General features: G+C 42.1%; 1 protein-coding gene and 3 non-coding genes across 4 annotated transcripts; 3 read left to right on the forward strand and 1 right to left on the reverse strand.

Annotated features, from left to right (window-relative positions):
• Window positions 1-1,132: 1,132 nt before the first annotated feature.
• Window positions 1,133-13,366, reverse strand: LOC129868867 (vesicle-associated membrane protein 2). The gene is made up of 5 exons (XM_055943189.1): window positions 13,027-13,366; window positions 6,622-6,724; window positions 6,212-6,370; window positions 5,892-5,943; window positions 1,133-5,754 (listed from the first exon to the last, which is right to left on the reverse strand). Coding segments are annotated over exons 1-5 (333 nt in total). The 5' UTR covers window positions 13,029-13,366; the 3' UTR covers window positions 1,133-5,737.
• An 11,973-nt stretch (window positions 13,367-25,339) lies between these two features.
• On the forward strand, window positions 25,340-25,473 carry LOC129869137 (U8 small nucleolar RNA). Its single transcript, XR_008761859.1, has one exon. It is a non-coding gene; the product is annotated as a U8 small nucleolar RNA (small nucleolar RNA).
• A 394-nt stretch (window positions 25,474-25,867) lies between these two features.
• trnas-gcu (transfer RNA serine (anticodon GCU)) lies at window positions 25,868-25,949 on the forward strand. The gene has a single exon. It is a non-coding gene; the product is annotated as a tRNA-Ser (tRNA).
• A 380-nt stretch (window positions 25,950-26,329) lies between these two features.
• Window positions 26,330-26,403, forward strand: trnat-agu (transfer RNA threonine (anticodon AGU)). The gene has a single exon. It is a non-coding gene; the product is annotated as a tRNA-Thr (tRNA).
• The last annotated feature ends 1,478 nt before the right edge of the window (window positions 26,404-27,881 follow it).

Here is a 27,881-nt window from a genome sequence, read left to right on the forward strand (position 1 = left end):
GAAACAGGCATGTTTACGACTTTCTTTGTATCATTTTGAGGCATGGATAATATATCTATATTTTTAAATGTAACCTTTATTTAACTAGGAAATTGGGACTAATAGGACACACTTTAACTCAATTCCAGACATATCCAGATAGGCCTACGTACTATAACCCTAAATTACACTAAATAAGTGCACAAATGCTACTGCGGCAGTATGACTAGCCTGTACACAAACATCAACCCCTTCCTCTCCATAATTCTACCCTACAGACATAATTCTACCCTAAAACCATAATTAAATCAAAAGGCCTACATTGTCAGTCAGTTCCATTCCCTAGAATTGTTTTTCGATTGTAATTGTTCCTAGATCCTTATGATACCTTCATTCTTTATATTGTTTAAATTTCCCTTTGGGACATTAAAGTGTCCTCTCATCTAACCTCTCTTGAGCGGTAACACCATCAACATGTGTTGTGTAGTTCGACTATGGGGGCTGACCATATGGAGTAACACATGGGGTGACATGCATTCAGAAATTCATGAAGTAAACTCTCTAGACATTGTGAGGGGATATATACCTCAACACTCATGGCAAACCAATGAAATGTTGATTAAACCCTATGTTTCCTATGGCAAAAGTGTATACATCTGTGTTATAATACTTCTATGAATGTGTTGCCCAGTCCAATTACATCCAACTTTGTCTGAGTGTACTGACCACACTGCTTTCTTTTGCCTTGGTCTTTTGGTTCATGCCCTGATTCTTTTTGGACTGGATTCACATTTCTGGTGATCTGAACACTCAATAAATGTCATGTTGACTAACGTGGATGGGCACTCTTCCCTAGTAACCCTATCTAGCCTAAATATAATTGTATGTTCCACATCTTCTCTCCAGGATGATGAGGCCCTAAATAGGTGAGCGATTGTGTGTGATTCATACATTCCACGAAGGCTATGAGATACCTGGGTATCTGCAAAATAGAAGTTGGTGAGGACAACTTACATTGTAGATATTTCACATTTTTGGTGTGTGCTTCATCTATTTCCAGCTTAAGTTCAAGTGAGATATACCATCCTGTCTTGGTGACATGTGTAGTCAAACAAAATATTTTGGTTTGCAACACAGTTCAATTATATTTGGACCCATTTTAGCATAGATTTTATTTAATGTCATCATTGTTTTTAAACACGCACACACACACTGGGAACAATAAACACAGGTCATCAGAATGATTGTTTTTCCAATATATATATATTTCCATGATGTTCATCAATATAACAAGACATTGATCGATTTACACTACAATTGTTTTTTTATGTACTTCTGGTTTTCAATTGGTATCCTGTGGTACATTTTAATCCACCTTGTTTTTAATATCCAATCCCATTCAAAACAAAAACAAAATAAATAAATCAATAAATAAAATAAAACAGACTGAACCGAACACATTACCCATGATCCCCCAGTCTATTCCCTCCTGAAAGGCCAGGCAAACAGAGGTAATGTGGACTGTAACCTCCCCAACACCAGTCTCAAAAGAACAAAATAATATTCCCTCCCCAAAATGAAGTTCAAACAAAATATAAACATTGTAACAACAGAGGACTCTGTCTTGAATTGTACACCATTCTAAGCCTTCTGGACATTTGATAAGACTGGATTAAAAATACCATTTGTTTTTCCAGTAACATCCCTTTTTCTTGACTTGGTTGATACAATTAACATAGAGAACATGTCTTTATTTAATCTTTCCTCCTCTTCCAATGTACACACAACCTAAGCCAATGACATCATACCAAAGTTATTACTAACTTTATGCAAAATACAAAGGAAACATTTGGTCCAAAAATAAAAATAAATGTCATGTGTATTGGTGAGAGCATTGTGATTTTATAGCCGACCTGTGAAGGATCAGTACCTCAAAAGGTTCCCTCCTATGTTGAAGTCACTGAACACCTCTTAGTGTTAGCAATAACACAATATTCTCCACTACATCATATCCTAGCCCCCCAAAATACACCCAGAATACAACATAAAAAAGTGGCAGGACATTAAAAGTTGCGCACACCCATCCTTGCGAACAAAAAAAGCAACAGAAAATGAGCACTCACATAACATCAATTTGTCTATTTTTTTAATCTAAATTTGCTGAGCACTTTAAGGACAACCCTTGGATTTGTGAACAGCACAGGAGTCCTACCCTGACCAATGGTGTCATGAGATGATAATAACTCGAAGGTGGCACTCTTTTTTTTGTCACCTTCAAAATAAATTCTAATTATTTGCTATTCCAATTTTTATACAACTTTGATGTAGCTTCTTGACCTCACCCAGATAGATTTTGATGAACTGTTCTAATCTCTGACCTGAAGAAATAGGACCCCCCCTTCCCCCAAATACACCCCCACACTACAACACCAGACAATACAGACTTTTTTTATGCATGTTTTGTTTGTTTTGTTTAACAGCTATAGATAAAGTTAATATTTTATTTCATCTTTAAATTGTTGTCAGCACGACAGCGACACACACAAAGAGAGGAGTTGTGCTATTATTAGGTATAGGAGCATGTGTCTAAAGACTCGATACAGATTAAAGTAGTCTTATGGAAGGGGGCTGAAGCACGTCTTTTTGTAGGTTTTGTTTCTCTTGCATATCTTCAAATAGCACATTATGTCACCATCTATTTGCCAACATGAGCTATTGAATAAGATCTGAAAGAGTTAAACGGTCATGTGACTTTAGGTATTTTGGGTTAAGGGTAAGCTTTCAAAAACAGGGGAGTAGGATTGCTGTTAAAGAGACTCGGGTAAAATATGTTGTGTCCCTCTACTTGTTTTTGATAACAGTGGGCAGCATAAGCAAGAACATCTGGTCTTTGGTAATTTTCCTCTGAATTAGTTTTGCTCTAGTTAGGTAGAATAAAGAGGAAGGGTAGGGCTGGGAGATATGCTTTGCTGGGAGATAATGTGCTAAGGCCATTTCATTTTACATGTGTCTAATAGAGATAGTGAAAGAGAGGGAGATAACAATTGAAAGAGAAAGAGAAAGGAAATATATGTGTGTGTTATTTGTAACATATTATGAGTGGTTGGGGGGGGCTCTGCCAGTGTACATCTAGCATAGGAATATTCCTTGAGCACAAATATGGAAAATCTTACCAGTCTGAAAGACAGTCAGTGGGCTGATCTGTTTACCTCCTCACTCTGCTCATCTAATTTAGTTGTCATGGAAACAGCTTGCCCTCACCGCTGATGCCTAAGCGGCCAAATCTGTCAGGATAAACTAGGGATATTCCCAGAACGGGCAGAGCTTCAACAACACACACCCAGTGTAGGATCCTGAATCAATGAGGAGAAATAGGTGGGAATGGTGGGACAGAGGTCAAGAGGTCATGTTAAGGTGGCCTAACCTATGGGAACAACTGTATTATCCACAGGTCCAGTAGTCTTTCTGCTATTACTCATAAAGTAGACTAACAGAGCTGGCAGATAGATAGCACTAGAAACCAGCGGAAGCTGCTGAGGGGAGGACGGCTCATAATAATAATGTCTGGAACGGTGCGAATGGTATGGCATCAAACCATGTGTTTGATGTACTTGATACCGTTCCAATCATTCCACTCCAGGCATTACCACGAGCCCGTCCTCCCTAATTAAGGTGCCACCAACCTCCTATGCTAGAAACAGATAGCACTAGAAACAGGAAGGCCTATACAGGGGCATGGGACAAGAGGTGACCATGCAAGAGCAATCCACTAAGAACAAATCAGTAAGGGCACCAATGAGAAAATGGCAGAAAATAAAAGCTTCTCCCTAGTTGCTTGGCAGTGTTTAACTTATAGAGCTGAACCTCAAAAAGACACGTATAGACACAACACACAGAGGTAGAGAGGAGCTCACTGCTCATAGCAGTTAGTGAAGCCCTGATTAAGTTCAGTCTCCTCTTTACCTATCTGCTTCAAACAAAACACACAAATATACTATATAAAATATACACTATTACTATGTTTAAAAAAGAAAAAGGCAGTAACTAGGGAGAAAATGTAAGAAAGATAGAGAGAGAACCAGTGCACTAGCAAACGCTCACTCTAGCTTGTGTGTATACTATGACTGCTTTTCATGACGTTTCTTGGAAAGTTCACTTAAGGTTTACAGCAACTCTTAATCCGTCAACGAAGCTGGCCCCCACGGGCCAAGTTAGTCCCTTTCTCTAGATCATAATTTTCTACTACTGTATGTCCATGCCAGTTGCTTCATACATCTTTATACTGGTACCTTCACTTTCAAATAAGGCTGAGTTGTCTGTGTATGTGCTCATCAATAGGTGAGGTTTTGCTGCATGAGGTTCTCTCTCGGCCGGTCATGCTGTTGACCAGCCAGACAGCGCCATCAAAAACAAGGTTCTTTGTGCATTTCACACGGCCTCCCCCTTTTCAGTCAGCCTCTCCCCCTACACAAAATAAAGAGTGTATGGGAATATTTTGACCGTAAAAATCATCAATGTGATAAGTTTTGATCAGAGACTAAGGCTTTACTGTGTCCGCATTTTTGATCCCTTAGTGTAAGTATCCTTTTTAGGTATTTGTTAGTAATGACATCTCTGTAGGATTGGTGTATTGTCACAGCAACTTTATGCAATGTTATGTTGCTGAAATGAAAAAATGAAACAGGTTAAAATCCTGATCCACCAAACAAAAAATAGCAAGCCCTCATTTTTTTATATCAATATTGTTATTTTTCCAACTCTGGCTTGTTAGATTGATATCGGCGATAATAATTATGGTCACTTCATATATTTTTTTTTAAAGATACTTACACATACATGTGCTACACTGACAGCATTTTTACTAGACAGCAATGGAGGAATGTTCTCGAAATAAGACACTAAATAAGTAAAATAAAAAACATCTACAGACATTGGTCCAATTCCATTGGCAGTTAATAGAGAGAAAGTACATGATTGGGAAAAGAGAAACAGGCAGAGAGACAGAAAGAAAGAGAAGGATGAAAGGATTCTCAAGAGACAGTATGGCTAAAGGGTGTAGGAGAGAGAAAGAGAAAAAGAGAGAGAGAAGCAAAAGATGGAGAACAGGATGGGAATATTGATTAAGTACCTCGGTTAAAGGAGACTAACTCCACTGTGCAAAGATGCACCTATACTCTGTGGGAGACAGAGCAAGACAGAGAAAGCCAGAGACAGGCAGAGACAGTGAGAGAGAACGTGCAAGATATACACACTCTGATTAATAGGCAGTAGTTCAAATCTGAAGCATAAGTAAAATTAATACAAAAATTAAAAAATACAAAACGCACACCCACACACAACCTACAAAAACATTATATCAGAATAAAATTCTACAAAGAACTATATATATATTTCATATCTGGTATATAACAATTATCGCCAGGGTCATCATTTTCTTTTCTGTCGTTGTCATCGGTAACAATCACAACAAGTATTGGGTTCTGAGTATGAATGACGGATTAGAAAAGCAGGAAGTATTTACAAAGAAGGCAGTGCCACAGACTCACAGGACGAATATTGACAGGGGTCCAGAGGTGAGGCGGTGGAAGCGGGGGCTGAGAGGGTTCAGGGGGTTCTGGGCAGGGTCATATTGAGACTATTTGGGGAGCAATTTAATTAATTCATCATCAGTGGATAATTTTTGTTGTTGATTTGAAGGGTTTTCTGTTGCAAGGAAGCGGGCAGTCTCGAGTGCAGACTGGGGTAGGAGCCACTCATCTTAGGTGCTGAAGTAGACTAGAGAGAGAGAAAAACAGAGAGAGAGAAAGAGAGAGAGAGAGAAAGGGATGGTGAGAAAAAAGACTAATACCGAAGCACAGAGTATATCTTAATTCAAACTGCCGCGGCAGGGAGAGTGTGGGTGTGACCCTTACCGATGATGACGATGAGGACAATCGCACATATCAGCCCCAGGATAATCATCATCTAGAGGAAGCAGAGTTTTGTATTTTTTTATGTATTATGGAACCCCATTGGCTGCTGCCAAGTGTCCAGCATTGCTACTCCTCCTGGTGTCCAGCAAAATTAAGTTGGACATGGAGAGGTAGTAAAACAGGGGGGATGGGACATGCAGTAAATCATGAGCTATAATTTATGTGCTAACATTCGTCTTGAAAGCCTCAAAGGAAATTACTATTATCATGAATAAATGTGGACCAAAGTACATCTTTATCTATCTCAATGTAGCCCTTACCTTGGCGTTCTTCCACCAGTACTTGTTCTTGAGTTTTGCAGCACTGGTCTCGAACTGTGAGGCTCCAGCCTGCAAGGCATCGGCCCGATCATCCAGCTCTGACAGTTTCTGATCACGCTCCAGAACCTTATCCACGTTTACACGCATGATATCCACCACCTGGGGAGGGCAGACACACAGGCCGAAAACAGGGACAGGGTAAATCCCTCAATCAACTCAGACTGAGTGGCTGTGTGTTATCTCCACAGTATATTTACACAATGTATTGATTGTTGACCTAAGTGTGTTGGACATGCATTCATCCAGTCCATGTTGGCTTGTGACTATTCACAACGTGTGAAGAAGGTTCTGATATTTCTGTGGGTCAGTATGTGTGTAATGCAAGGTGAATGTGTCTGCATGTTCCTCACCTCATCCACCTGAGCCTGTGTCTGTTGCAGGCGGCGGTTGCTGGTGAGGTTTGGAGGGGGCGCCGCTCCATCTGCGGGGGCGCCGGCGGCAGCTGGGGCAGACCTGTCAATCAAACACAACTCGTCAGTTTATTCACCTTCAATGACGTATGAATGACCATGTAGTAATGCACGCATCTACTAAATAGGCCAACCTGTCCCTTTGGTACATAAAAGTAAAGACAAGTTACGATCAAATCATGGCTGATTGGAATTATCCACCGTCACAGTACTCACGGAGGTAGAATCTCAACGTTATAGGTTTGGATCAAGTCAACAGCTTCATGATAACTGAATGATTGGAAAAGGAGGCAGAATATCTCTCTTTAATGAGCCTCAACAACAGACTGAATGGTTTACAAATACTGAATTAAAAGGGCCAGAATAAAAGGATACACCAAGCATGAAATACAATTATGCGTATCCGCTTTGCTTCCGGCCCTTTCCAACTGTATCCATAACACACACTACTAAAGCACATTCAAAGCTGTTCTGAATGAATTCAAACCATCACATTCTATGACCCAATAAGGCATCACATCTGAAAGCTGAATAAAAAGCTGAATAAATTGATAAATGATGCTCTAAATAATGCCAAAAATAAAATGTTTTACAAGACAAGAAAAATACAAAAAAAGCTATCTGTCCTAACTGCATCCTCCTCAAGAAAACGTCAAGATGACCACAACCCATATATTCTGCATATACTATCTGACAGACAACATCCTATCCTACAACCCTCAGCTGGGCATTGTTAGGGCTGTGCTAAGGGGAAACTAATGGACGACAATCAAAAGTCCTGAAGCAATTACTACATGTCTGGTCCTATCAATCTATTCTGACCATCTATTTTGACCATCTACAACTGAGTACAGTAACTCATTCTTTCTCATCAAACTATCTGAATGTGGTATCTTTATTTTCATTACGATCTCAATGCATTTGTTCTTTTTTCTAAACCTTGACTATAGGCTAGATTAATCTACCATTAGGACTAGTTGTTGAAAATACACTGCTCAAAAAAATAAAGGGAACACTAAAATAACACATCCTACATCTGAATGAATGAACTATTCTTATTAAATACTTTTTTCTTTACATAGTTGAATGTGCTGACAACAAAATCACACAAAAATTATCAAAGGAAATCAAATTTATCAACCCATGGAGGTCTGGATTTGGAGTCACACTCAAAATTAAAGTGGAAAACCACACTACAGGCTGATCCAACTTTGATGTAATGTCCTTAAAACAAGTCAGAATGAGGCTCAGTAGTGTGTGTGGCCTCCACGTGCCTGTATGACCTCCCTACAACGCCTGGGCATGCTCCTGAGGAGGTGGCGGATGGTCTCCTGAGGGATCTCCTCCCAGACCTGGACTAAAGCATCCGCCAACTCCTGGACAGTCTGTGGTGCAACGTGGCGTTGGTGGATGGAGCGAGACATGATGTCCCAGATGTGCTCAATTGGATTCAGGTCTGGGGAACGGGCGGCCCAGTCCATAGCATCAATGCCTTCCTCTTGCAGGAACTGCTGACACACTCCAGCCACATGAGGTCTAGCATTGTCTTGCATTAGGAGGAACCCAGGGCCAACCGCACCAGCATATGGTCTCGCAAGGGGTCTGAGGATCTCATCTCGGTAACTAATGGCAGTCAGGCTACCTCTGGCGAGCCCATGGAGGGCTGTGCGGCCCCCCCAAAGAAATGCCACCCCACACCATGCCTGACCCACCGCCAAACCGGTCATGCTGGAGGATGTTGCAGGCAGCAGAACGTTCTCCACGGCGTCTCCAGACTGTCACGTCTGTCACATGTGCTCAGTGTGAACCTGCTTTCATCTGTGAAGAGCACAGTGGCGAATTTGCCACTCTTGGTGTTCTCTGGCAAATGCCAAACGTCCTGCACGGTGTTGGGCTGTAAGCACAACCCCCACCTGTGGACGTCGGGCCCTCATACCACCCTCATGGAGTCTGTTTCTGACCGTTTGAGCAGACACATGCACATTTGTGGCCTGCTGGAGGTCATTTTGCAGGGCTCTGGCAGTGCTTCTTCTGCTCCTTCTTGCACAAAGGTGGAGGTAGTGGTCCTGCTGCTGGGTTGTTGCCCTCCTACGGCCTCCTCCACGTCTCCTGATGTACTGGCCTGTCTCCTGGTAGCGCCTCCATGCTCTGGACACTACGCTGACAGACACAGCAAACCTTCTTGCCACAGCTCGCATTGATGTGCCATCCTGGATGAGTTGCACTACCTGAGCCACTTGTGTGGGTTGTAGACTCCGTCTCATGCTACCACTAGAGTGAAAGCACCGCAAGCATTCAAAAGTGACCAAAACATCAGCCAGGAAGCATAGGAACTGAGAAGTGGTCTGTGGTCACCACCTGCAGAACCACTCCTTTATTGGGGGTGTCTTGCTAATTGCCTATAATTTCCACCTGTTGTCTATTCCATTTACACAACAGCATGTGAAATTTATTGTCAATCAGTGTTGCTTCCTAAGTGGACAGTTTGATTTCACAGAAGTGTGATTGACTTGGAGTTACATTGTGTTGTTTAAGTGTTCCCTTTATTTTTTTGAGCAGTGTATGTAAAGGCACTGGAAAGCCTACCGGGTAGTCCTTTTTCTACTGGAAAGACTACCGGGTAGTCCTTTTTCTACTGGAAAGCCGACTGGGTAGTCCTTTTTCTACTGGAAAGCCTACCGGGCAGTCCTTTTTCCACTGGAAAGCCTACCGGGCAGTCCTTTTTCCACTGGAAAGCCTACCGGGTAGTCCTTTTTCCACTGGAAAGCCGACTGGGTAGTCCTTTTTCTACTGGAAAGCCTACCGGGTAGTCCTTTTTCTACTGGAAAGCCTACCGGGTAGTCCTTTTTCTACTGGAAAGCCTACCGGATAGTCCTTTTTCTACTGGAAAGTATGCCGGGTAGTCCTTCCTTTGCATGCCCTCATTGCTCTGATAGTCCTGCTGAATTTGTGTTAGTAACTCACTGTGTGGACCATGGAGCTGAGCTGTGTTAGTAACTCACTGTGTGGACCATGGAGCTGAGCTGTGTTAGTAACTCACTGTGTGGACCATGGAGCTGAGCTGTGTTAGCAACTCACTGTGTGGACCATGGAGCTGAGCTGTGTTAGTAACTCACTGTGTGGACCACGGAGCTGAGCTGTGTTAGCAACTCACTGTGTGGACCATGGAGCTGAGCTATGTTAGCAACTCACTGTGTGGACCACGGAGCTGAGCTGTGTTAGCAACTCACTATGTGGACCATGGAGCTGAGCTGTGTTAGCAACTCACTGTGTGGACCATGGAGCTGAGCTATGTTAGCAACTCACTGTGTGGACCATGGAGTTGAGCTGTGTTAGCAACTCACTGTGTGGACCATGGAGCTGAGCTATGTTAGCAACTCACTGTGTGGACCATGGAGCTGAGCTATGTTAGCAACTCACTGTGTGGACCATGGAGCTGAGCTGTGTTAGCAACTCACTGTGTGGACCATGGAGCTGAGCTGTGTTAGCAACTCACTGCGTGGACCATGGAGCTGAGCTATGTTAGCAACTCACTGTGTGGACCATGGAGCTGAGCTGTGTTAGCAACTCACTGTGTGGACCATGGAGCTGAGCTGTGTTAGCAACTCACTGCGTGGACCATGGAGTAACAGACGTATATCAATGAGGAGAAATCCTTTTGTGTCTTCGTGTGGTAATGGAGTGTATTGTGTCCCTCCAGTATTTCTAGCACCCATGTAGAGCAATAGTCATGTAACTGTAACTGCACCCCCATTTATAGTTCACGTACTATAAATGGATTCAGGCTTTAGTGATGTACTAGTGTTCATCATATCTTTAGCCTACATACTGTATGTGAGAGTGAGTTTCAAGCTTAACTTGGTATTTCATTTTAAGTGTCTGTAGCCTTTTCATTATAGTACTATCATAGGTTCACAACTTAAGGATAAGTGGGTTGTAAATAATGCACAGCATCGACCATGAACCGCTTTCAATCTCGTTTCTCAACTACATCTTGAGGTTGCCTTCTGCCTGTAGTGACCCACTTCCTCCAGCAGAGTGAGACAAAACTCTGTATAAAGGTCACAGGCCGTGACAAACAGAGCTAATCCCCATGTGGCTACAAATCCTTCTGTACACTCACGTTTTCATTTGCATTTGTCAGTCCAAAGCAAGCGCTGTCTGGAAACACAAATTTGATGGGTTGAGTCATCTTGCCACATGAATCATTATGCTACCCAAATCGTGTGTGTTCTACTGGGAGCCTCCATTATGTTGATGTTTAGGACGGTAGTGTTCTTTCTCATGTCGATTACAACAATTACATTTTTAGAGGCCAAATCCTACCCAGACTCTTTCACCTTCCCTGCGGAATAGGCCATCGTCATTGTGCAGCGAGCAAACGCGAGATGAACGATGGACGAGGACGTTATTGGCAACTCCCCTATTGTGTGTTGTACATCATTCCCCAGATTGTTTTCTCGGGGCCTCAGATAAAAGAAGAGGGCGGATTGTGTGTGTGTGCACAGTGACGGGGAACATATTCAAAGGGCACGACGAAATGGATTGTGTAGGCTTTCAAATAAGAGTAATGGAGTGTCGACAGCAGTCTGGGGGGAACCCAGGGCAAGGCCTACTTCACATTCGCAACGTCCTCCACCAACAGGGTGGAAAAAAAATGTCCCTTGTCAAGACATTGGTCAGTAAAATGGTCTTATTCCCTTTGAAAGCAGCTCGCATGCTCTTCTTACTTATTATACAGACACCACGATCGGCCTTTTGTTATTAATAGGCGACAACATTAATCACGTCTTTCTTCCCTGCTTTATTGGGCTGTATATGGCCGATTGCCATAAACATTCTGATGAAGCATTTACAAATCGTCTCTCACGCACGAGACAGCGCGCATACACACCATAGCCACAAAACAGTGGACTCTAGTCTGCAAGTCTGTTTCAGCACTGTTGGGGAAGACAGCGACAGGCAGCGCTGTCCAGTGCTGGCACCGGCTTTGCGTGGTTCCCAAAATTTCCCTAATGCAGTTAGCTTTTTATTTTATTAAAGAAGGTTTCATATTTGTTGTGAGAGTGGTCCTCAATTTCGTCTGAAATCAATGACACCGCCAGTTTATCGCGGGCATTACAGTGAGAAATAGGATACAAATGTATATGGCTACATCCGTTTATCAACAGCATGTTGACGATGTAACGCTAACATTTGTTGCCTGGCCTCAATGAGATGCTGTCTGTTTCAGCAGCTTGTTTGTATGCACGAATCGACAGAGAAAAGAATGCCACGGCCATCTTCCCTGGCAGTGAAACACCTGCCTCCTGTAGCCTAGCAGTCGCTAAACAAAAACAACCTCAGACGACGGAACATGGTATAGCTTTTCAAGAAAAGGAGCGGAAACAGCCACATCCCCGGTGTACCCTTGAATCATCAAATTAAATAGGCTACATTTAATTGCCCGTCCTTGCTTGACCATCGACAGATATGAGCGTCAGTTACCCCCACCCCCACAGTCGGTTAGCAATATCACGTAGCCCACAATATGGCTAATAATAGTCTACCCTACTACATCCATTACATCCAAGATAATATGGATTTGTTGCTTCTCTAATAAGATGTTCAACATGTTGAAGGGAAGAAAATGTGTTATTAGGTCCAAGTTGCTTAGCCTATGATACGTGTATATTTAGCCGTAGGCCTATTCACTCATCTGTGGCAGAAACCAATGCATACTTTCAAATAAGCAAATTAAATATTTGTAGGTTTCTACTTTCAATTCCAATTTCAATTTTCAAATGGATATTCAGGCGAATACACGGACGTCAACCCATTCAAATCAAACCAGTCAAATCCGGAGAAAAGGCGTGCGTGTCCAATTTCAATGATAAGAACATATATATTTTAAATTTGAATAAATATAACCAACTCATCATAACTAGCCAACATGACTGAATATTTCGTTAAGAAATGTGGCTGACAACAGGGGCCAACCACCAAAGAGTCGCCTAACCGTTATTCGACGCCTATGGAATAGACTATAGGCGAATGTTGGATGCTATTTAGCCTATGTGTATTGTCAGTAAATGTTCATAAATAAACATCCAACAGTATATCAACACAATTATCCTGTAATTATAGGGTTCTTTAACCCTGACGCACGATTAAAATGCAATAGGCCTATATGCCTTGGAGACAATGGTTCATTTAATTTCCTTTCGAAAATCATTTCTGAACAACAAATAGGCTTGCATTCTGCTACCCACCGACCACGGATAAATAAATACACATATGCCTAGACATAACAACAGGCACACAAAGAAAATAAACGTCACACAGAGGCAACAGTGTGATACTCACATTTCTTATGGTGGTTTATTAATGCAGGCTACGCAAGTCCGACTGGAATGTATTTGCCTAATAAGTGGCTGTTGAGTGGGTTGCCTTCAGCGCTCTTTTTCCCTCTCGCTCCCTCAGTCGATTCACTCTTCTGGCGTTTTCAATAGGAGGGAGTGATAAAAATTTACCACCAAGTTGATTTTATGCCCCCGTTGTAAATGTTCACTTTTTCTCAGTTCGTGCGCTTATTTTATGCCGCACCTCGCCAATGTATTTGTATAATAACTCAGCTACCGCTGGTCTCCTCTGTGTCACTACTGTAATGAACAAGTAATAAACAGACGCTTGGGTAAGGAGAACAAAGATGGCTTGATGACGTCATTCGCCATCCAGGGAGCCGCAGGTTGAAAGGGTTTTGTCTTTTCGGTTTAGGATAATTTACGCAGCAGGCTAGGCGAATTAACGTAACCGGTTAGGAAAATTAGGTTACATTTAGGAAAAGGGTTAGGGTTAGCTAAAATAAAATAAAAAATCTACGTTTGACTTAAATTTGACAAAAACTGTGTCCCATCTAGATATGACCTATTGAAAATGGTGGGAAACCCTAACCTTACACTACCTACAACCCTAACACTACGTACAACCCTTACCTAACCTTAACCCTTAGGTTAACCATTTTACATTTCAACTTTAATGGCGGGGTAAGGACGTCCCAATGATCCCGCATCGCACGTCTGTGACATGGCAGTGTGTCCATGTACTGTCAAGTGTTAGCAGGGGTTGATCAGTTTTGAAATCCATATAAATTATAACGGGATTAAACTATGTAATTGAAAACCTATGCGATTAGTTGAAAGGGCGCAGTAGCCTACTATCATTTTGTTGGTGGAAGACTCGTTTGAGGTGGATGAAACGTCAACAAAATGGCGTTCCTTGAAAGGGGGTGGGGTGAAACTCCAGCCTCACGTTGAAACTCGCAGGTTATTCCCGATCATTTCGATTTTCCATCTACCCATAGAATATGAACATTCCAAATGGCAACATTTGAAGCCTACCAACACAACATGGTAACACTACTGATTGGTTGTGCAAGAAAAAATCATGGTAAAGAAAACGCAGAGTGAATTCGGAAAGAGTGGGACATCATATAAACTGGCACATCTTAATCCTGATGCGTTTATTTCTTGTTCTGACAAGAGAATCAAAAATATTGTTCTAATGCCGCGTTCACGTAGTAGTCGGAAATAGACAACTCCGGATATTCAGCTAGAAATGGTTGTAGTTATACACGTGCCATGTTCAACCAGTTGACAAATTGGACATCTCCGAGTTTCCTAGTTCCAACTGAACTCGGCGTAAACCCAACAGGGAGCACATTGTAAAATCATGGGGGGGACAGGGCGTTTGAATGGTAGGCCTAATGTCGCAATCACATTCTAGTCGGAACTAGAAACTTTGACATTTCCGACATGCTAACTGGTTGTAGTTATACACGTACCGTGCTGCATTCAACCAGTCGGACATTTTAGAGTTTCCTAGTTCCGACTAACAAATGAACGCGGCTAATACAACCAACTTTAGACCATTCCAGCCATTACAATGAGCACGCCCTCCTATAGCTCATCCCGCCAGCTTCCTCTGGTGTGTACGTTGTACAATCAATTAGTGAGGGAGAGACTTAAATATTAGGTTCATTCCACTGAATGAATCGCTGCAAAATTGGTTCCTGTTTCAGTCATCTCTTTGGTCACGTTGGCGTGGGTCAAACAAAAGCACCCCAATGATTGGTTGACAATAGAGACTCCCACAATGCAGGCGATAGCTGTTGGTGAAGAGTAACTGCAGTCAAAACCTCATGACCTTTGACCACATGATTTTTGTAAAGTTCATGCAGTAGACATGTAGGCGCAAATCGGACAATTTTTATCTCCATACTTGACAAAAGTGATCTGCTCGAACGCACCCACACTCTTTTCACATAATTTCCATACAAAGTGATTTTAGTAGCAGGTTAGGAGAGTATTTTCCGTAACCGTAACTCTTTTGCTAACCTTAACCTCAGTCTCCTAACCTGCTAAGTTAATTCTTCTAACATGCTGCTTAGATTCTCCTAACCTGCTACAAAAAGTCCCTTCGGTATTGAAGTGCATATAAAAGGGGATTTCTTAAAATCAGTGACATGGCTTTTTTCTGTTTTGATGTTAAGGCTGGAAATCTGTCAAAAATAATTAAGATTGCCAAATTCTGATGTGAATGTGTATACTATACTGGTGCATCAAAACACATTAAAAAAAGTTGGCAATATTATGTTTCAATTCAGTAAAAAAAAAAAATTGTCCCGCTTTACCAACCATAGCTAGCTAAATTAGGACAGCATTGAGTAGCTAAAGTGGGACAATCTTATAGGCTTTCCAAATGGAGGAATGAGATCCAGTTTACATTAGAGACCCCATGCAGTTAGGCAAATCAAATCCAATTTTATTGGTCACATGCACGTGTTTAGCAGATGTTATTGCGTGCGTAGCGAAATGCTTGTGTTTCTAGCTCCAACAGTGCAGTAATATCTAACAAGTAATATCTAACAATTTCACAACTATACACACAATACATACAAATCTAAGTAAAGGAATGTAATTAAGAATATATTAATATATGGATGAGCAGTGTCAGAGCGGCGTAGACTAAGATACAGTAGAATAGAATACAGTATATACAGTTGAAGTCTGAAGTTTACATACACTTAGGTTGGAGTCATTAAAACTTGTTTTCAACCACTCCACAAATCTCTTGTTAACAAACTATAGTTTTGGCAAGTCGGTTAAGACATCTACTTTGTGCATGACACAAGTAATTTTTCCAACAATTGTTTACAGACAGATTATTTCACTTATAACTCACTGTATCACAATTCCAATGGGTCAAAAGTTTACATACACTAAGTTGACTGTGCCTTTAAACAGCTTGGAAAATTCCAGAAAATGATGTCATGGCTTTAGAAGCTTCTGATAGGCTAATTGACACAATTTGAGTCAATTGGAGGTGTACCTGTGGATGTATTTCAAGGCCAACCTTCAAACTCAGTGCCTCTTTGCTTGACATCATGGAAAAATCAAAAGAAATCAGCCAAGACCTCAGTTCATCCTTGGGAGCAATTTCCAAACGCCTGAAGGTACCATGTTCATGTGTACAAATAATAGTACGCAAGTATAAACACCATGGGACCATGCAGGAAGGAAACCTGTTCTGTCTCCTAGAGATGAACGTACATTGGTGCGAAAAGTGCAAATCAATCCCAGAACAACAGCAAAGACCTTGTGAAGATGCTGAAGGAAACCGGTACAAAAGTATCTATATCCACAGTAAAACGAGTCCTATATCGACATAACCTGAAAGGCCGCTTAGCAAGGAAGAAGCCACTGCTCCAAATCCGCCATAAAAAAGCCAGACCACGATTTGCAACTGCACATGGGGACAAAGATTGTACTTTTTGGAGAAATGTCCTCTGGTCTGATGAAACAAAAATAGAACTGTTTGGCCATCATGACCATCGTTGTGTTTGGTGGAAAAAGGGGGATGCTTGCAAGCCGAAGAACACCATCCCAACCTTGAAGCACGGGGGTGGCGGCATCATGTTGTGGGGGTGCTTTGATGCAGGAGGGACTGGTGCACTTCACAAAATAGATGGCATCATGAGGCAGGAAAATTATGTGGATATATTGAAGCATCATCTCAAGACATCAGTCTGACATGATGCTCTCAATTGTGCATCTGCAAAAGTTTGTTAGGGTTTTAGGTGCCAAGTCAAATTTCATCAGCCTCCTGAGGTTGAAGAGGTGCTGTTGCGCCTTCTTCACCACACTGTCTGTATGGGTGGACCATTTCAGATTGTCAGTGATGTGTATGCCGAGGAACTTGAAGCGTTCTACCTTCTCCACTGCTGTCCCGTCGATGTGGATAGGGGGGTGCTCCCTCTGCTGTGTCCTGAAGTCTTTGTGGGTCTTTGAGGATTAGCGAAGTTGAGGTGTTGTTTCCTACCTTTACCACCTGGGTGCAGCCCGTCAGGAAGTCCAGGACCCACTTGCACAGGGCGGGGTTCAGACCCAGGGCCTCAAGCTTAATGATGAGCTTGGAGGGTACTATGGTGTTGAATGCTGAGCTACAGTCAACAAACAGCATTTTTACATAGGTAATCCTCTTGTCCAGATGGGATAGGGCAGTGCGTTTTTTGTCTGTGATTAGGAACCCTCTTGAGGATTCCAGAAATGTATCATGCGTTGGGCTAATATGTTGGATAGATGTCGAAAGAAGTTACAGAAGACGGAAATGCAAAAAGTGTCCCACTTATTTTGAATTCACACATGCAAACGTGTACATCCAGACAATGGAAACCAACAGACTGATTCTGTCACAGATCAAGAAAAATATTTGGCAGTGGTGGGATTCAAACCCATTCCCCCGAAGAGACTGTAGCCTAAATCCAGCGCCTTAGATCGCAAGGCCACGCTACCTCTTAGAACAGGTGTTTAGCTTCAAAGGAAAATTGCAAATATATAACACACATCTACACAGGCGTAATCTCTATCCATATTTGTTTAATTGTGTTGTCGTACCTCTAGATGACTCGCCCACTCCAGTTTGCTCCAATTCCACATCGTTTACACATTACATTGGGCACTTTCGAGCGGATCACTTTTGTCAAGTCGGTGACCATCATTCAACGCCTTTCAAAGTGTATTGCATTAAAGGGGATAACACTTTTCTGACTTTCGCCTACCTATTGGAAGTTTCTGCAGTTGCTCTTCACCAACTTCGTCTTGAAGCCATCATCCACATAGTACTGCACAGTAAACACGACATAATACCCATAAACCTAGCGGTAAAACCCAGTAATGGTTTCAATCATTTTGCCACTTCATTTTTGCGTCTGGGATATTACAACTACTTAATTTAAGGTCTGTGTTTGGTGTAGGCTTACCCTGGCCTGACGTTTTGATAACCATGTGATTCTCTCTCGGACAAGGTGAGATTTATCAATATATTCTCCTCAATTTACTCTCAAAAATTCAAAATGCTAATTAGCAAGAGAGAAGACTTCACTCAGCAAGACAAAAAATTATATTCTAATTCTATATCTATGGCTGACACTGTCAGCTACTGTACCCTTCACCAGTGCGATCAGTGATCTTCTGTGTCCAATCCATGAACTTCTTATGTCCCTCTACACTTTAAGTAGCTAGTTAGCAGAGCAGTAGATCCCAAAAATATTTTGTTTTACTTAAACTAGATAATTGTTTGTACATTGTCTGTATCCAATCCATGAACTTCTTATGTCCCTCTTCTTTGTCTTAGCTAACCACTGACTACAATTTAGCTAGCTAGAGCAGAAGATCAAAAATAATTAGCCTAGATATAATTGTTTGCACAGTATGATGACTTTGGTGTCCATTTCAGACCTTATGGCATTTTTCAAGGGTGAGCATAAGAGCATTTAAAGTGGAGAAGACCACTAACGTTATACGTCTGGCCAAGTGGAGAAGTGAGGAGCAACTTACCAGTTTGGTCAGGGCCAGCATAAGATAAAGATTATGCTGTGTCGTTGAGTTTAGCTATTGAGTTAAGGTTTGAGCATTTTAGTAATACAATGTGTTCTATACATCTGTCAACATTCTACAAGGAAAGAGACACTTAATCAAATATATCATTATTAATCAGATTACCCCGAATACCAGACTTCGATGAGTGATAACTCAGTTCTGGAATGTTGTCATTGATGAGAATGAATCAAAAAATCTATTTACATTCAGAATGGACTTTGTTTAGACATCAAGCCTGTATTGTAGTTTCATGACCAGAGACAAATCTTCAAAGACACCGTATTTATTTATTCGAAGTAGTACATGCATCACGGTCTTGATTTATGAGATCCATTCCCCTATATGATTGAAATGTCAAATGATAAAATCCCAGGTTATCAATTAAAATTGCACTTGTCCTCATGTGAAAATGACAGTTTATTAAATATTCTACAGATGTAATGTCATCAATAAAATCAAACTTTATTCATATAGCACATTTCTTTCTACTAATGCATTTCAAGGTGTTCAAAGTCATTAATTGAAAAGCATATGACACATAACATCTTCCTCTTGGCAGGTCTCTACCTGCAGTCATAATGGCGGCGGAGGGGATGGCTGCCGTTTTATGGGCTCCTAACCAACTGTGCTATTTTTCCCCCCCGCATTGTTTGTAACTTATTTTGTAACTTATGTTGTTGCTACTGTCTCTTATGAACGAAAAGAGCTTCTGGATATCAGAACAGCGAATACTCACCTTTAAATGAACAAAGATAATTGTTTAATGAGTCCGACTCAAAGGATATACTGTTTCTCCGAGACCAGGCCCAAATCCCCGTCATTCGCGTGAAGGAAAGACGGAGGTACAGGGGGCGGAGATCGGGGTACCTTGTGAGAATTTGTCGGTGAGTGGGTAACCCGTCTCTAGCATCTGTTCTATTGGCCAATGTGCAATCACTGGAGAATAAACTGGATGAGCTTCATTCGAGACTATCCTACCAACAGGACATTCAAAACTGTAATATTTTATGTTTCACCGAGTCGTGGCTAAACGACGACGCTGATAATATACAGTTGGCTGGGTTTTCTGTGCATCGGCAGGACAGAACTGCAACATCCAGTAAGACGAGGTGTGGTGCTGTGTGTATATATGTAAATAACAGCTGGTGCGCGATGTCTAATATTAAGGAAGTCTTAAGGTACTGTTCGCCTGAGGTAGAGTACCTCGTAATAAGCTGTAGACCACACTATATACCAAGAGAGTTCATCTATATTTTTCTATATTTTTCGTAGCCGTCTATTTACCACCAGAAACTGATGCTGGCACTAAGACAGCACTCAACGAGCTGTATAAGGCCATAAGCAAACAAGAATATGCTCATCCAGAAGCGGGCTCCTAGTGGCCGGGGACTTTAATGCAGGCAAACCTAAATCCGTTTTACCTCATTTCTACCAGCATGTCACATGTGCAACCAGAAGAAAAAAAACTCTAGACCACCTTTACTCTACACACAGAGACACATACAAAGCTCTCCCTCGCCATCCATTTGGAAAATCTGACCATAATTCTATCCTCCTGATTCCTGCTTACAAGCAAAAACTAAACCAGGAAGTACCAGTGACTCGCTCAATACGGAAGTGGTCAGATGACACGGATGCTACACTACAGGACTGTTTTGCTAGCACAGACTGGAATATGTTCCAGGATTCATCCAATGGCATTGAGGAGTATACCACCTCAGTCACCGGCTTCATCCATAAGTGCATCGACGACATCCGCACTGAGCTAAAGGCTAGAGCTGCTACGTTCAAGGAGAGGGACAATAACCCGGACGCTTATAAGAAATACTGCTATGCCCTTAGACAAACAATCAAACAGGCAAAGTGTCAATACAGGACTAAGATTGAATCCTACTACACCGGCTCTGACATGGCAGGGCTTGCAAACTATTACTGACTATAATGGGAAACCCAGCTGCGAGCTGCCGAGTGACGCGAGCCTACCAGACGGGCTAAATGCTCACTTTGAGGCAAGCAACACTAAAGCATGCATGAGAGCACCAGCTGTTCTAGACGACTGTGTGAACACATTCTCCATAGCCGATGTGAGCAAGACCTTTAAACAGGTCAATATCCACAAGGCCACAGGTCCAGACGGATTACCAGGACGTGTACTCAGAGAATGCATGGACCAACTGGCAAGTGTCTTCACTAACATTTTCAACCTCTCTCGGACCGAGTCTGTAATACCTACATGTTTCAAGCAGACCACCATAGTCCCTGTGCCCAAGAAAGCGAAGGTAACCTGCCAAAATGACTACCGCCCCGTAGCACTCACGTCGGTAGCCATGAAGTGCTTTCAAAGGCTGGTCATGGCTCACATCAACACCATCATCCCGGAAACCCTAGATCCACTCCAATTCGCATACCTTCCCAACAGATCCACAGATGATGCCATCTCAATCGCACTCCACACTGCCCTTTCCCACCTGGACAAAAGGAACACCTATGTGAGAATGCTGCTCATTGGCTACAGCTCAGCGTTCAACACCTCAGTGCCCACAAAGCTCATCACTGAGCTAAGGACCCTGGGACTAGACATCTCCCTCTGCAACTGGATCCTGGATTTCCTGATGGGCTGCCCCCAGGTGGTAAGGGTAGGCAACAACACATCTGCCACGCTGATCCTCAACACGTGGGCCTCTCAGGGGAGCGTGCTTAGTCCCATCCTGTATTCCCTGTTCACCCACGACTGCGTGGCCTAGCTCGACTCCAACACCATCATTAAGTTTGCTGACGACACAATGGTGGTAGGCCTGATCACCGACAACAATGAGACACCTAATAGGGATGAGGTCAGAGACCTGGCAGTGCGGTGCCAGGACAACAACCTCTCCCTCAATGTGAGCAAGACAAAATAAATGATCGTGGACTTCAGGAAAAGGAGGGCCGAATACTCCCCAATTCACACCGACAGGGCTGTAGTGGAGCGAGTCGAGAGTTCAAGTTTCTTGATGTCCACATAACCAACAAAGTGTCATGGTCCAAACACACCAAGAAAGTTGTGAAAAGGGCACGACAACACCTTTTCCCCCTCGGGAGACGAAAAAGATTTGGCATGAATCCCCAGATCCTCAAAAAGTTCTACAGCGGCACCATCGAGAGCATCCTGACCGGTTGCATCACCGCCTGGTATGACAACTGCTCGGCATCCGAACGTAAGTGCGCCAGGTGACCTGGCCTCCACAATCACCTGACCTCAACCAAATTGAGATGGCTTGGGATGAGTTGGACCGCAGAGTGAAGGAAAAGCAGCCAACAAGTGCTAAGCATATGTGGGAACTCCTTCAAGACTGTTGGAAAAGAATTCCAGGTGAAGCTGGTTGAGAGAATGCCAAGAGTGTGCAAAGCTGTCATCAAGGCAAAGGGTGCCTACGTTGAAGAATCTCAAATATAAAATATGTTTTGATTTGTTTAACACTTTGTTGGTTACTACATGATTCCATGTGTTATTTCATAGTTTTGATGACTTCACTATTATTCTACAATGTAGAAAATAGTAAAAATAAAGAAATACCCTGGAATGAGTAGGTGTGTTCAAACTTGTACACACAAAAACACAATATATTTATATATATAGTGTGTGTGTGGACTATATGTACACACTAAATGTACACTATATATATAAAAGTATGTGGACACCCCTTCAAATAAGTGGATTCAGCTATTTCAGCAACCCCCTTTGCTGATAGATGTATAAAATCTAGCACACAGCGATGGAATCTCCATTGACTAACATTGGCAGTAGAACGGCCTTACTGAAGAGCTCAGTGACTTTCAACGTGGCACCGTCATAGGATGCCACCTTTCCAACAAGTCACTTCGTCAAATATCTGCCCTGTTAGAGCTGCCCCGGTCAACTGTAAGTGCTGTTTTTGTGAAGTGGAAACGTCTAGCAGCAACAACGGCTCAGCCGCGAAGTGGTAGGCCACACAAGCTCACAAAATGGGACCGCTGAGTGCTGAAACGCGTAGCTTGTAAAAATCGTCTGTCCTCAGTTGTAACACTCACTTCAGAGTTCCAAACTGCATCTGGAAGCAACGTCAGCACAAGAACTGTTCGTCGGGAGCTTCATGAAATTGGTCACCATGGCCAAGCAGCCGCACAACATAGTAAAAATAAAGACAACCTCTGGAATGAGTAGGTGTGTCCAAACTTTTGACTGGTAATGTATATACTAGGTGGTGTCAGAGGAAGGCCCAAAAAAATGTTCTAAGACTCCAGTTACCCAAGTCATAGACTGTTCTCTCAACTACCGCACGGCAAGCAGTACCGGAGCGCCAAGTCTAGGTCCAAGAGTCTCTTTAACAGCTTCTACCCCCAAGCCATAATACTGCTGAATAACTAATCAAATGTCCACCAAGACTATTTACATTGACACCCCCCTTTGTTTTTACACTGCTGCTACTCACTGTTTATTATCTATGCACTTTACCCCTACCTACATGTACAAATTACCTTGACTGTATATAGCCTCGTTATTGTTATTTTATTGTGTTACTTTTTAATTACATTTTTTACTTTAGTTGATTTAGTAATTATTTTCTTAACTATATATTGATCTGCATTGTTGGTTAAGGGCTTGTAAGTAAGCATATCACGGAAATGTCTACACCTGTTGTATTCGGCGCATGTGAGAAATAACATTTGATTTGATTCTCTTTACCACATGCAAATGCCACCGTAGAGCCCTTAAGTGTCGCCATGCAGCCTTTTTTGGCGGTTCACAATATCGGCCGTACGGATGTGTAATGCGGGTGGAGGAAGCCAGCCGGGCCCAACCAGGTGACGTCAGTGGAGGACCCGGCTGAGGAACCGTCTCCGGGGCAGGTTCAGTGGAATGGCATCTCTCCTTGAAACTGAGCCAGAACAACCGCTACCCTCCCTGTCATCCCTTTCTGTACTAGACATTGTTAAAAAAACAAGGGCACCTGGGGCATGCAGGCATCCTGGCTGGCATGGCGCTGTTGATGGAGCAGCAGGAGGCTATACGACAGGAAACAGTTGGCCAGCGCACCAACTGGCACATTATGAGGAGAGGGAGGTTGACGGACAGCAATTATGGAGCAGTGGTTAGGGCCAAGCGCGTTTCTCCGTTGCTGCTAAAAAGGGTTCTCAGATCACAGTCGCTTGATAGGATGTCATCTGTAAAGTGGGGCACAGATAATGGAGAGGAGGGCACCAGATCATCCGGTGAGGCATCAAGGCAAATGGCTACAGGGATGGCTGTGCAGAAGTCTGGGCTTTGGGTCTGGGAACCTGGGTCCCTCACCAGACTGTGGACACCACAGTGGAGGTCAAGTGTCCCTGTGGTGCAAGGGACCTTACCATTGAAGAGGCAGTGAAGTCAAAGAATTTCTATATCAAGGAGGGAAGGTCTTACCACCTCCGTGAATACCGACCTTACTGGCACTAGGTCCAAGATCAGCTCCACATCACTGGACCACCAAAGCCTCCACCATCCCCATCAGCGTGACAACCTCTGACAGACTCATATTGCTCCTCCTGTCAGTACCTGTTTTCAGGGAAGCCAATGGTCCAACAATATTCCACATAGATCATACACACACACTAGGCTCCCAGAATAGGTTATATTACATACAAGTTTGCTCAAAGCAGCCAACTTTGTCATGGGCACAGTGGGAATTTATATCTGTGAATCTTACCTTGTGTCTTACTTGCTGAAGGCCCCAGTCATCTCTGCCTGTACCTGACACTGTTGAAATTTAAGTGAACTCTAGATAAAGATCATTCACAAACGATATGCTCCTAGAATAGATTTCATTATATTAAAGTTTTGCTCAAAGCAGCCAACTAAGGTAATGTAGTCAAAATGACCCCAGTCGGTAGTATGAGGGTTAACTCATCAGAGATCAATTCTGTTGAAAATAGTTTTGCAATGACTTAACTCTGGCTAGATAAAAAAATGAAACAGTGATGGAGCGTCATATCCTTCAAACTGGCATGGTGTTCCATTACATTGGATAGAAAGTGATAATAGGCTAGGACCAGATGGGAGATGGTAAATTCATATTGAAATCAACTGGGTCAGCATAGGTTAGCCTACGTACTACAGTCCTGCTGTTGAAATGGTTTTCTGAGTGTTTCTTTCTGTCACGGTCTCAATAATAAGCAAGTGCAATGTTCTTTGGAGCAACACAGTCTTGTAAATTGTTTGGTGTGGTGATGTCGTTTTACTTCCTGCCGCGTGGAGCAGCAACCACTCGCTGTTAAAGCGGAAAACCTTTGCTGTCACGAGTGCGGTGTAAGTAATGGAGTAGCAGTCACGGTATTTTATTTCCGACCGTTCTTTTTTGTATTTATTCAGCGAAATAACACAGAACATTTGGACAAAGTTCACCACAAAACGTTTGCTTGTAGGTTGTTGTCATTAAGATGATAGGACAAACGTGCCACTTTAAAAGTAAATAAACCAACCAGAGTATGCACCAATGGGAAGGCTGTTGGTCTGAGGTTATGCTAATATTTCCCGCAAAGCATTCTCAAATAAGTAAAAGACACTGACTTTCCATGACATATACTTAAATGTAACGATAGGGATACAAAATACACATTTGTGTAGGGCTGACATTGAATTACGGTTTGAAATGTATCCGCATCGGCTAAAATGTAATATTGTAACCATGACCTAAAATTAGTTGCCACGTGTTCTTGACCATTGCTGCCATTTGATTAAAGTATCGTCAGTGAGGTATATCCTTACCTGTTACTTCAGTAATGAAGTATCAGAAAATGATGAATGGAAGTTGATGAGAAATGATTATTCTCACCTGATCTTCGGAGAACGACAACACTCCGATGATCCCGTTCTGATTAGCTGACGATGTAATAGCTATTGTGAAAGTAAACCTATGATTTTGAGCGCATGCCCACCTTCTTCGAATATATGTTGAGCAAGTCTTCCGCCCACGCACACCTTCAAAATACTGCTTTTAATGTGATACTGTATAAAGCAAATAAAATGTTATTGGTCACAAACACATGGTTAGCAGATGTTAATGCGAGTGTAGCCAAAAGCTTGTGCTTCTAATTCCGACAGTGCAGTGATATCTAACAAGTAATCTAACAAATTCACAACAACTACCAGGAGATCTGACCTCTAATGGGAATTGGGAAATATAGTTGACAGCTCAAATTTGATGCTCAGAATTATTTCTGTGTATGGTATATTTTCAATAATATAGTATTGGAACAGTGATCGTACATGAGACGAGGTGGCCGAGTGGTTAAGGCGATGGACTGCTAATCCATTGTGCTCTGCACGCGTGGGTTCGAATCCCATCCTCGTCGTTAGAAGAGATTTTGTCATTGATGGAAGATTTGTAATAGGAGTTTATTTCGCCGATTAACGCGTTTACAACCGTTGTATTGGTTATGTTACGTACAGGTAGAATTCTACTCGAGTATCTAAGAAAATGTATTTGATATATTTGAAAATAATATTTGGATGCGGAGCAGTATAGTGAAATTTAATGTAGGCCTAATCACAAACATACAACCAGGCTTACAAATCCGGTATACATGAATTAAATGTTCTATATTTTACTAATTTACAGGCTAAATTATTTAGTCACCATTAAAATAGCATGCTATTAATACCTACAATCGGAATCAGCTTCGCATCTAATTTTCAACGTACAAAAAAACACTCCGCTCTCAAAGTTGCATGCGGTGCCGTGGCTTAGATGGTTAAAGCGCCTGTCTAGTAAACAGGAGATCCTGAGTTCGAATCTCAGCGGTGCCTTTTACCTTTATCCACTTGATTGAGTTATAAAGGGTGTATGAAGTATCAGCCACAAATTAATTTCACAGAAATTCAAATGTCGGGTAGAGTACTAGGCGCTTTGCAGTTCAACAATCTAATGTCGGCTAGAGTACTAGGCGCTTTGCAGTTCAACAATCTAATGTCGGGTAGAGTACTAGGCGCTTTGCAGTTCAACAATCTATATTTGCAGTTCAACAATCTATATTTCTTCATTTTTTTGCTGTCAAATACTCTAGCTATATTACTGCCACTGTTAAATATGTTATTTCATCATGTTAATTTACCAAAACATATTGCTTCTTACAAACACTACGCCACGGCGATAGACGATTGGGAGCTCGTTTGAGTGGTGTACGCATCTGCAAAACCACAAATGATTGGTTGACAATATAACGCCCCACAATGCAGGCGATTGCTGCAGGATGAAGATCAATCAAGTACAGGCTAAAAGCTGCAATATGTAATGTGCAATATCTATGTGCGCTATTTCTAAGCTTGCCGTTCTTAAGTTTGTTTTGGCGTCTTGCGTTCGATTTTGTACATCAGCTTTAAAGAGCCGAAAATGCAATATTTTGGGTTGTGGAAAATATACTTCACAGCGGTTTAAATAGTACAATGACTCCTTACATCACACTTGCTTGTTTTGTCGCACAAACTGAAATTAGGATTTACTGCATAGTGCATCTTTAACTGAATGACAACGGAGACAGAATACAATATGGAATTCTATTGAATAGTTTGGGGTAGGCCTCATCTCCGAGGAATGCTCCTCAGAGCCAGATGCTTATGACAGGTTGCCCAATGCTGGTTACGAGTGGTTAGGTGTGCATTTTCGCTAACCCTAACCCTTTTTTCCTAACCTGCTACGTTATTTCTCCTAACAATTTCAACGATTGCAGTTTTAGATTGGGTGTATGTAGCGAATATAGACCGGCCGACTAATTGGAGTCGTCAGGCGACATATTTACATGATACTACAGCGATTGATTAAGTGAACCTATGACCATAGGATCACCGCGAGAAATGCTACAAAAACTCATATGGCAGCGCCGGAATTCGAAAACACTCCTCCAGAAACGGAAGCCTAAATCCAGCGCCATAGACTGCTCAGAGGTGAAAAGTAAAAATAATAATAAATAAAAACTTTGCACAGGTAGTGACTTAATAATAACATATAATACATACCAATTTCCCAGTCATAATACTCTAGCATAGTGCATTTTCTGTTTCTCACCACTGGAGAGCGCCCTTTGACCACAATCAATGTGACTATATACAGTGAATTCAGAAAGTATTCAGACCCCTTAATTTTTTCCACGTCACATTTTGTTACATTTTAGAATAAGGCTTTAACGTGTTTATTTTTTAAATCCTCACACTACACACATACAATACCCCATAATGACAAAGCAAAAACAGTTTTTTAGAAATGTTAGCAAATGTATTCAAAATAAAAA

The sequence above is a fragment of the Salvelinus fontinalis genome, chromosome 13 (assembly GCF_029448725.1).
Source record: "Salvelinus fontinalis isolate EN_2023a chromosome 13, ASM2944872v1, whole genome shotgun sequence".
Lineage (NCBI taxonomy): Eukaryota > Metazoa > Chordata > Actinopteri > Salmoniformes > Salmonidae > Salvelinus > Salvelinus fontinalis.